The 11,628-nt window shown below is 31.1% G+C and overlaps 1 protein-coding gene and 1 long non-coding RNA gene across 2 annotated transcripts; both read right to left on the bottom strand.

The window, feature by feature from the left end:
* Positions 1 to 2,097: 2,097 nt before the first annotated feature.
* On the bottom strand, positions 2,098 to 2,774 carry LOC121219067 (uncharacterized). Its single transcript, XR_005915657.1, has 2 exons — positions 2,539 to 2,774; positions 2,098 to 2,236 (listed from the first exon to the last, which is right to left on the bottom strand). It is a non-coding gene; the product is annotated as an uncharacterized lncRNA (long non-coding RNA).
* A 4,006-nt stretch (positions 2,775 to 6,780) lies between these two features.
* On the bottom strand, positions 6,781 to 8,484 carry LOC107886123 (homeobox-leucine zipper protein HAT5). The gene is made up of 3 exons (XM_016809961.2): positions 7,922 to 8,484; positions 7,432 to 7,829; positions 6,781 to 7,350 (listed from the first exon to the last, which is right to left on the bottom strand). Exons 1-3 carry the CDS (start codon positions 8,052 to 8,054, stop codon positions 7,009 to 7,011), a joined length of 873 nt encoding a protein of 290 aa, XP_016665450.1. The 5' UTR covers positions 8,055 to 8,484; the 3' UTR covers positions 6,781 to 7,008.
* Positions 8,485 to 11,628: the final 3,144 nt, after the last annotated feature.

The following is an 11,628-nucleotide window of genomic DNA, read 5'->3' on the forward strand; positions in this document are numbered from 1 at the left end:
ATTCAAACCCTAACAAGTGTGTGACGCTTATGTCCGCTAAGTAGGTGGTTGTGTTCCATGCACGTTTCGATTCGACAAGCCTCTCCTACTCTATGAACCTCGTGTGGCTCTCAATAGAGTCGGGATACCGAATGTGTTGAGAGGTTCATGACTCAAAGAAAGCAACACTTTAAAAACTTCTCTTGAGAGAGAGTTAAAAATCTCTCAACCAGGGATGGCAAGAGGGGAGTTTGCAGGGGCCTCAACCTCCTAAATGAGAAATTCAACATTTGGCCCTTTGAAATTTATAAAATTTTAGTTAGTATATAGTAAAATTACACTCTAACCTTCCAAAATGATAAAATTTTAATTTAATCCTTTAAAAATTATAAAGATATAAGCTATCCATACCAATTTAAAATTCTTTGGTTTGTGGTTTAAGCTAATGCAAGGCTTAGTGCTGTTTGGAGTGAGATGAGAGAGTTCTATTGCTAATTGCTATGTTCTACTGGTTCATAATATTGTAATGGTTGATGTTTCACATCTTTAGCAAATAAACGAAATATTATTGCAAATAAAAAATTCCATTTACCTTAAATTATCTTATCTTATTTTGTTTCGGTTTCAAAACATTTTCTTCACATTATTTCTTTTCTTATTTTCATTCACATGCATATTTAAGTTATGCTCCATTTTCCAGGTTAAGAAAGCCACTCTTGTGGTTTAATAATGGTCATTCATAGTTCAGAACATTTCCCCCCTGTGACTTGGACTTTCATTTCATTATTTTAGGTTCTAAGGTATTCCCATTTCCATGATGTAAAGATGTTTGAATCAAGGTAGGACCTAATCACTTTGATGACTGATCCATCGTAATAGCATATTTAAATCTTTCTTTGCAACAATGGAGGCATGATTCAAGCAATGGTTGCTTGTTCTTTTCTTTTATAGAGTGTTGACCTTTACTTTGTAGTGGTAAACTATTCTCCTTAGTTTGTAGCTTTACTAATCTATGTTTTATACGTGGAGTTGGTCCTTGAATATTGTATTTCAAATGAATTGTCTTATAAAGAATGTAATTAAGTTATGCCATTCTTTGACCTTGCTATTTTAAGCTAGAGGATTACCTTGATATTTTTCTTCGTTTTTAGGGTAAGATGAAGACGCTAAATAAAAGAAAAACATTATTAGCCAATTATAGATTTAGTCAGGTAAGTAATCAATTTGTGCTTTTTTCCCTTCCTATGGCTAAGATCAAAAGTCTTGAAAGTATCATCATGATATTAATATGAACCATCCATTCGCCTTCCACTACCAAAAAGTTGATAGGGATATAATCTCGACTGGGTGATGTATTATTGTCTTTCTTCAAATAGAAACTTGGATTTAAATTATAGGGATGAAAGTTTGGTTCAAATTTAATTTGATTAAAAATTTTATTAATGCATAATGTTCTTGTTTTTATTTTACATGGTAATGGATAGTCTTATGATTTATTCAAAATAATTCGTCAATTTCAATTTTGGAAATTAAATCCTTTCATTTTTATAATTTATATATTTAAATTTAACAGAAAATCTTATTAAATATAAAGCCTGTACAAGAAAATTATTTACTATTTTTAATAAGTTTAATGTTGTACAAAAATATTTCAAAGTAATTATTATGAAAAGTTATTTTTTCAATATTCTTTTTGGAATCTCCATACCCATAGATATCAAGTCCGAGCTTCTTTAGGATCAAGGAGAGGACAAAGAATGAGAAATTTAATTAACAAGTTTGACTTTGGTGTTGAGTTCTATTTTAATATTTCAATTTTCTTTTAAGTTTGACTCTAGACCTTGACTTCAATGGTTGTCGGGGTTAGTTTCATATATTGACTAACTTCTTTTCTGTTTTTCTTATATATAACACAAATTTGACTATAAGTTACCTCATGGTGTTTCTTCAATAGAAGAAACTGTTGAAAGCTTGAGGAAACTGATAAAGCCCGAGTTGCAACTAGGCATACAACTGTCAAAAGTCAAATAGAAAACTTGGTGTAGAGAAGAAAAGATAAAAAAATGTTTGGCCTAAAACCCAAATTAATAAATTAAAAATAAAACCCAAACATAAACAAGTCCAAAGATTTTGTTAATAGTCCATAACCCAAATTAAAACCCAACAAGCCCCAAAACAAAAAACAAACCCTAGCCCCCTAAACTTCAACCGTCGCACATCAGCAGGCCGCTCCTCCACGCGCGTCTGACACCGCTATCTGCAAATCAAAGCCAACACGCAAGCAAAAGAGGACAATCAATAGAAACAAATAGAAAAAGACAAAAAAAATAGAGGCAAAAAGTTTGTAACTTGGCTATTAAAGTCGAAATATTTTCCTTGTAAGTTTTTTACGCACATCAATAAATCAAAACGTAGAAGAGAAATTTAAAAAGGTTGTTGTTTTGATCTTTTTGTTTCTTTTATTTTCTTGTTTCATTTGTTTTTTTTTTCTTTTTTACAAATTTATTTTGAGTATAAAAAGCAAAAAAATAAAAAAGGAAAAGGGGAGTAGAAGCTTACCCGAATTTGATTTTGGCGTGGCTCCGACCACCGTCCACGATGGAGCCAAGGCTTTTCGGCGATGGTGCGATGATGGGTCTCAAAACCCTAACAGAGAAAAGAAGAAAAGAGGGGGGTGCAGATTTTTTTTTAAAAAAAATGGGACAGAATAAAATTTTTTAATTTTTTTTTTGCTTTTATAGAATGGCTGAAATGGCGTCGTTTAGGGCCTATTTCAATGGCCCCAAAATGGCTTCGTATAGGTTCTCTAACCCGCACAACCGACCCTCTCCAAAAGGGGGGATCCGCACCTTTTTATTTTATGGGTTATTTTCCCAAATAGTCCCCCCGCTTTTGTGGCGCCATTCAATCAGGCCTATTTTTCGTTATTTTCATTTTTACAGATTTTACCCTTTAATTTTGTTTAGTTTTTAATCGGGTCCCCGACCTACTGATGCTTTGAAAAAGGACACGTGTCCTATAGATGGAGTTAATTACTTTTTTAGTCCTCGCATGTTTTCGTGCATGTGATTTTTATCCTTTGTTTTATTTTATTATTTAAATTGTTTGTTTTATTATTGTTTTTTTACTTTTAATTTCATTTCTGTTCTGATTTAATCCTAATCTGTTGGATTTTAACCTTTAATTTGTTATTTATTTAATATTTAATATATTATTTATTTCAAATTATTTTACTCATTTTAAATTTTTTAGATATTATTCATATTAAACTGATTTATTATATATATATATATATTCTATTTTTAATTTTTAATTTTTTGGTATTAAACTCTTTTACATATGTCTATATTGAATTTTTATATATACTGTTTATTTTTAAATTTTTATTTATTATCTATTTTAATTTTTTTTATATAATGTTCATTTTAAACTTTTTTTATACATCATTTACTTTAAAATTTTATGTAATATTTATTTTAAATTATTTTTACATATTATTTATTTTAAAATTTTTCCCATATATTATTTATTTTAAATCTTTGTATATATTATCTATTTTAAAGTTTTATATATATTACGTGGTTTAAATTATTTTATATGTTATTTACTTTAAATTTCTTTTACATTATTATTTTTAAAACTGTTTTATATTTTTTCTATATTACGTATTTTAAATTTATTTTTTTATATATTATTTAGTTTAAAATTTTATATGTCATTTTAAATTGTTTTATAAATTAGTTATTTTAGATCGTTTTATATATTATTTTATTTTAAATTGTTTTGTATATTAATTTTTAATTATTATTTACTTAAATTTTTTTTGTAATATCTATTTTAAACTCTTTTTTTATGTATTATTTGTTTAGAATTGTCTTATTATTTATTTTAAAGTATTTATTTCATTTCTTTATTGTTAATGTTAATACTTAAATAATGTATGTGGTGTGATTATTGTCATTGTATATCATATTTTGGTTATTCGTATTTTCACGTCATTGTCATTCACTTGTATAATATTGTATTCGTATACTATTGTTCCATGCTCATTACTATATTTTTATCTCATGTCATCGCATCGTGAATTTAGCTCCAACGTCTTTATCCAATATAGGTCGTTTTATTTTACTTCAAACAAAATAATGCACATCGTTAAATATCATACTCGCTATATTTCAAACTGAAAATTTTCTAAATAAGGCAATATTTCGCGTTTTAGGAAATTCGAGGAATTGTGCCCTAACTTACGGGGATTCAGTTTTCTCGTTAAACCTAAATGGCCAAATATCCTTTTAAATTCCAAAACACATGAAATTTCAATCAAAATTAAAGACAAACTTGCGCTCAGGAGTTCAAGGTATCGCGTCCTAACTTACGGGATGTGATACTCCGATATCTCGAGACAAGGAAATCTTTAGCAATCATTTTGATCTAATTCAAGCTCTTTTAAAATCGACATTAACAAAAAAGGAAGGATCGTATTTTTAAATTCTTTACGGATTTTCAACTTTCGACGTTAAGACATTAATTAATCAATTAGGTACCAATTTTGGGCGTGACGAGGGTGCCAATCCTTCCTCGCACACTCCCGAACTCGTTTTCTCAATTTTCGTAGACCAAAATCATTTGTTTTAATAAATCGAAATATTTTATTAAAATGACCAAATTTCTGGGTGATCCGATCACACCTAAATAAAAAGGATTGGTGGCGACTCCCGTTTTAATTTTCAAACAAAGTCAATTCCCGTTTTTAAAAAAATGGTTTCGACAAATGTATTATTGTTGCTCATCAATATCTGAAAGCTACCATCAATCAAGTGTGATATTTCAATAGTGGATGCTCTCGCCATATGATTGGTGAGCAAGAAAACATTACTCGAAACAAGGTAAGATTGATTGCACTAGGTTACATACAAGTTGAAAGGATCGACTTTGATGAGACCTTTGCTCTAGTGGCTAGACTAGAGACTATCAAGTTACTTTTAGTAGTTGCAACTCATCCTGATATCAAATTATACCAAATGGAAAAGTGCACTCCTAAATGTCTTTTTGAATAAAGAAGTTCATGTAGCTTAACTAAAGGGATTTGAAGACACAAAGTATCCCAATTATGTCTTCAAACTCATTAAGACTTTATATGGTTTGAAGAAAGCACCCAAGGCATGGTATGCAAGATTGTCTAAGTTTGTTCTTGACCAATTATATCAATGAGATTTAGTTGGTAAAACCTTTTATTCATAAGGAAGGAAAGAGGTATCAATACTATTGCTCAAATTTATGTTGATGATATCATCTTTGCTCTTCTTCTCCATAGGCAAAAAATCAATTTGTGAAGATGATACAATCTGAGTTTGAAAGAGCATAGTGGGATAACTTTTATGTTTTCTTGGATTCCAAATCAAGCAGATGAAAGATGGGATATTTCTGTCACAAGAAAAATGCCAAAAACCTTACAAAGAAGTTTGGATTGGAAGGAGCAAAGACTATCAAAATTCCTATGTCAATTGTTGAGAAGATATGCGCAAAAAGAAGTAGAGTTGCAATTGAACCAATTACCTTCAAGAGACTCTATTTGATAGTTAGTAAGCTTGATTTGTGCTTTAGTGTAGGTGTTTGTGCTAGGTATCAATCCAGTCCAAAAGAATAACATCGGAATGTAGTGAAGAGAAAAAATCAGATATGTTAGTGGCACAATAGAGCTTGGTATTTGGCTTTCCAAAGACAAGAAGATGAATTTGGTAGGCTACAATGATCCATATTTGCAGCAACGTTGATGACAAGAAAAACACATCTAGAGGATGTTTCTATCTTGGTTCAAATTTGGTATCTTGGTATAGCAAGAAACAAGCTTCGATCTCAATATCAACAGCTGAAGCTGAATATATATAGCTACTGGTAGCTGTTATACTCAACTCCCATGGACAAGAAAAATTTTGGAAGACTTTGGGGTAGCACTGCTAGTTACGATTGCCAATTGTCACAATTCCACCACTATCAACATTTCGAAGAATCTTGTGATGCATTAAGCACTAAGCACTAAGCACAAATGATACTTTGAATTGAAGTATGTTTCAATTGAACACCAATTGACAAATCTTTTCACAAAGGCCCTTGATGCTGCTAGGTTCGAGACTCTTAAACTTGGCCTGAAAGGCAAAGGCATTAAAACACAACCTATAATGTTTTGCCTTGAAAATATTTTGGGTGATTTTCTGCTCTAACTTTTCAATTTTGGTGAGGAAAATTTTCATTTATTTTTACCTTCCAATTTTGAGAGGGAAAAAAGGCGGTGAAGATTTGGGTATTTAATACCTTTGACTATTGATTTTTTTTAGAGATCTAGTTCCTTCAGTTTTTTTCTGAGTTTTGTTTTTTAACCAGCAGACCTCCATTATATTTTGGTTTCTTTTCAAGAAAACATTTATTTATTGAGAAGAATATGACTTTTCATTAAGAGGACTGCTCCAACAAGCTCTAAGAACTCTTATGATGATTCTTAATCTTCATCACTCTCTTCTAACAAAAAAAATTAAAATTAAAATAAAAATTTTATAAACATTAAGGGATAAATTTGTTGATTTTTTTTTTAAATTTAAAATCTAATTGATAGGATCTATAAACATTAAAGGAAGAAATTTATTTTCTCATTATATTTACCTTTTCAACCATAGTGAAGTAGCACAATTGATGCAAATTATGTAAATCAAAGGCAAAGATCTTGATCATGCATCAAGATTGTATTCTCTCCCTTAAATCATAAAAAAAGTGCAACTTAAAAAGATTATCCAACAACTCTTCTCATAAAAAAAGACGTTATTTAATTAAATTCCATGCATGGAAGTAAAGCAAACCATTGAGAACCCTGAAAATAGAAACCCACGATTAAACCATTTCTTTTTCAAACTACAACCAAACCCCACCACCACCTGCTACATACTTTTCGATTGGGGTGCCATTGATTGATCTCTCAATTTATATATATACATATACACACATACACACATATGGATTGCATTGTAGATATATAACTTAATAAGTCCAAGACCAGAAAGGATGACCTTCAACAGGGAAACCAAAATTAGACGAACTTGCAGGAGGATGTAAGCTATCTTCTTCATCTTGTGATAAATCAGACTGGTCTGGTTCGAAAGGGTAAGATGAATCAGCAGCCTCCAACAGTGAAGAATGAAACTCATCACTGTAATATTGTGGGATATGGTCGGAGTCAATATCTTCTTGTTTACAGGCTGCCATTGAAACAACAATTGGCTTTTGTGATGGTTCTTGTAATAATAATGGCTTCACATCAGAAAATTCTGAGTTCCTTTGCTCATTTTCTTTCGTTTGCAACTTATCTGTGAGTTGAAGAACCTATAAAAACAACCACAAATTTAAGATATTAACATGAAAATAATCAAGATTTAAGTTCGTGTAAAGCTGCTTGTTAATTACCTCTTCTTTTAGTTTATCTTTTTCCTTAAGGAGATCATCATAGTCAGCCTTGAGGCTATTATACTTGGCTAGCAAAGTGTCATAGTCTTTCTCCAGCTGCTTCGTTTTCCACCGTGCACGACGGTTCTGAAACCATATGGCAACTTGCCTGGGTTGTAACCCAAGGTCTTTAGCCAGTTGAATTTTCCTTTCAGGTTCAAGCTTGTTGTCGACCTCGAAACTCTTCTCTAGAAACTGGATTTGGTCAACAGTTAGCCGTCTTTTCTTCTCAGGTTGATGAAAACACTCATCTAAATACTCATCATATCCATTCTCTTGTTCATCAAACATATTGAAGATTGATCTTTTGGGCCTGCTTGTTTTAAGGGAATCTTCAAAGCTTACTATCGATCTTGTCCCTGAAAATTGCCAATCAATTGAAGTTGCAAAATTTATGAAAAAGTAAGGATATTTAGATAAACCCGAAGTGAGAACAAGATAGTAAAAATACCAAGAAAAGGAGAAGGAGAAGATTCTGGAATGAAAAGGGGATGAAGCCTTTGATTTTGAAGCAAAACAGAGAGATTGTTAGGAAAGCCATCAGTGGAATCATTATTACTAGGATAGACCCTCCCACCCGCCATGAGAAATTGAGGCTAAAAGGGATCAAACGTTGTTGTTGTTGGTTGGTTTTTAGGGAATCATCTTAATCCTCAAAACCATTATACAATCTAAAAACAAAAGAAAAATGGCCACCCTGGTATTTGGGGTTTCTCAAGGCTTGTGGCGAAAGAAGCTGGTGATGATGATTTGTACGAAATGAGAAGTGTTGGAACAACGGCAGCTCATACCCATCACTCATCAGAAGAAGCTAAAATTTTGTTGAGATTTGGCAGTGGGGAAAGTGAAGGAAAGGTGGGAGAGACAAAGGAAAAGTGAAGTGGCAAATTGAAAATAAAAGAGATAAGGGGACTCTTTATCTTGGAGTTGTTGAGCTTTGATGGGGTGGTAATAAGGTCCAGCTTATGGGGGGTTTTCTTATTTTGGGGTTTGGTGTGCTTGTAGTTACTTTGATGCCCCCCTTGCTTTTACTTTTGTTTATAAACTTTTTTTAAGGGGTTCTTTTCTACTTTAATTTTCTTTATGCCTTTATTTTCTTTTTATAGATTTTTCTGTTTAAATCGAAAATAAAGTTTGAGTCAAACTGTTAAATGAAAGGTAAAATTTTTACTCACTTCACCTAAACGATAATTAGATTATAGCATATATAGTTGGAAATAATTATGTAACAAGTTTATCAAAAATTAATATAAAAATAAAATATAGTTTTGACTGAAAGAGTAAAATTAAGATAGTTAAAGATATAACATTTTGAATTGCTTTTTGTTTTTCTTTTAGGTTTATTAAAATATAAAATAATATTCAGGAACTTCTTGATAACACCATGATTTTATTCTTGAAAAGCATATCCTTTCGAAAATAAAAAAATGATGCAAAAAATATAATAATTAAAACGATGGGTTATTGAGATAGTTGAGGGCTTGGGAAAGAGGCACAAAGCCAACATTAAACTCAAAATAATATCTTTTAAGAGAGATAGTAAATGAAGTCATGCATTTGGTCATGGTTGAGAGGAAGAAGAAAATAAGATGGCCGTCGTTCAAGGGTTGGAATGGGAATAACCCAATCCTCTTTTCATCCAAAAACAAATGGTTAACACTAAAGTCAGTTGAATCTTTAAAATAAAGAATGAGAGGGATAAGGCAAAGGTAGAGGTATGGGGGAAGAAGACAAGAGAAAAGAAGGGTGTAAAAAAGAAAATCAAATAAGTCGGTTTCAGGAGAGGAATGGATGAGGTCGAAATTTAAGGGGCATACACGAATGGTTTGGTTCACTCAGCCTGGCCCTTCATGTTCCCTGCACTATCCCACCACCCACTCTTGCCTCTTGCCCTCTGCCCCCATCTTTCCTCCCTTTCAACGTTTCCTTTTGGTTCTCGTGATCCCCTCTATCAACCACGTCACTCAATTCTCCTATCGTCATTAACAAAGTTTTTATATCAAAGAGTTAGATTATATTTCGTAATGAAATAATTAATTTTATAGGTTAGATTAAAGAGTAAAATAATTTTTCGATTATAAATTTCATTCAATTTTACTTTTAAAAACTAGTCTTTATACATTAACATGATGTATAAATGACACAATAAATATAATTATTTGGTTATTCTGTCAACTATGTTAACTTTTAACGATAAAAATGAATGAAATTTTAACAGATTGTTATTTAATCAAAATTAGTAGATCAATTTTTTCAATAAAGTAGAAAAAATTTAATATAACCTCCTAATACTTTTAGGGCTAAATTTATATATTTTTACTTTTTTTTTAAATATTAAAATCAATAAACTGGTGCTATTTACGTATTTTTACTTTTTGAAAATTTACACTAAACCACTGTCTAATTTTTTAGTACCTTTTTATCAATTTATTTAATCTCAATTTCGGATTCCATATGAGCTGATCGAATCAAACGATTTTCAACCATAATCATGAACTAAAATACGAATGCTAAACTTCTTTTTCTTTTCTTTTCTTTTCTTTTCTTTTTTCCCTAAAAGCCAATACTGATGACATTAACAATGCCACTAGAGCATTTTAGAATTACATATGAGAGATGCCCATTTTTAATTTTAGGGTAAGCTAAACTTAAATTTATTAAATTATCACTAACTTTGCATTTTATTTACTCAATTTTAAAAAGTTACAAAATAATCACTAAACTATTTAAAAGTATTTATTTAAGTCTGGGTGGCTAAATTTTTTTTCTTAAAGTTCGGCTAGTGAGCTCCAAGCGACGATTCAACGACCAATATAATAGATCAATGCACATCGACGAGTATAAGAACATACCTTAGATTCAATTCGATCTAATGAATAGTGTCAAAAATCGGAGAAAAAAACTGTTTGGATTTTAGTTCACAAATTTATAACATTCAAAATTGTTTCATGAAAAAGATTGAACTGTAGAAGAGAAGGGGAATGAGAGTTTTCGATTGGTAATAGGTGGTGCAAATAGAGAAAGTAATACAACAACGATTTTAATAGCCTAGTGATTTAAGTAAAAACTTTCGAATACTTTAATGACCATTTTGTAAATTTTTGAAGTTGAATAACCAAAACATAAAAGATAGCAAGCTAATTTTATGTTTTTATTGTATCTATTTCTGGCTAATTTTTTAATAGAGTACTACTAAGCTTGTGATTTCTTACTTAAATTTTTTCAGGGATGAAATTGGAGTGCCATAATTTAAAATCAAGCAAAATTGGCTAAATTGGAACAAAAAGCAAGAAAATGGGCCAAATTGGAATAATTGTAGGATTGGTTGTTGATAAAAAGAATCAGATTTTTTATTTTTTTCAAACTCTATAAATAGAAAAAAAATCTTATTTTAGTTGATTGTTAGGCATAATCTTAGAGAGGAATTATGCTAAATTTAGCATTTGAAAAGTGTATAAATACCTTATAATGGTGGCATGGAAGGACATAATAGAATAGAATAGAATTAAAAACAAATTCTTATCTTTTCTCTTTCACACTTCAGTATCTATTTAAGTTTGTTACCATTTTTATTCCATTTCTTTATTTTTTGGTTCAATTGCTTTTTAAGTCATTTCTCCTTTTCACCTATCATCATTACATTCAAATCCACTTTTAAACCCCAATCGAGTATGATTAATCGCATGCTCAACTAAACACCATTTAGCCTTGGGTCAGTTGTCATTCCGATTGAAAATCGTGAGATATGAACCTGCGCTAAAACCTCACAACACAGTATTCATTATCTCTCAAGTATATGGGATAGTCACATTCGTCCCTTAAAGTTATCCAATTTTAGCTCAAAGTGCACGTTGGAAGAAAGTTGTTTTGGCGTACAATTGGGAAAATGAGACTGTCGTTTGTAGCATTCGAGTTCCCACGAACAAATTGGTGTGTCCAATTGGAAAAAGCTAATTGAGTTCCACCAAGGGAGATAGTGACCGGATTTAAACGACCTACGTGGTTGAGGCCGTTAATTTGAGTTGGGCTTTTCTAGATCACAAGGCTACTAAGATCTTAAACCAGGAACATGTGTTACGTGGCTAGATAATTAGTAAAGGTTGGTTTGCAGGTCGTACTAGAACCAACTACACAAGGAAGAGTTGGCGGTTGGGGCGT

Source organism: Gossypium hirsutum, chromosome A03 (assembly GCF_007990345.1).
Source record: "Gossypium hirsutum isolate 1008001.06 chromosome A03, Gossypium_hirsutum_v2.1, whole genome shotgun sequence".
Taxonomy (NCBI): Eukaryota; Viridiplantae; Streptophyta; class Magnoliopsida; order Malvales; family Malvaceae; genus Gossypium; species Gossypium hirsutum.

Bases quoted from the DNA above. Each gene is read 5' to 3' on its own strand.
- LOC107886123 (XM_016809961.2), bottom strand. From the start codon at position 8,054: ATGGCGGGTGGGAGGGTCTATCCTAGTAATAATGATTCCACTGATGGC. The intron at 7,830-7,921 runs GTATTTTTACTA...GGCAATTTTCAG, and splicing joins TTCTCCTTCTCCTTTTCTTG to GGACAAGATCGATAGTAAGC. The intron at 7,351-7,431 runs GTAATTAACAAG...TTGTTTTTATAG, and splicing joins AAGATAAACTAAAAGAAGAG to GTTCTTCAACTCACAGATAA.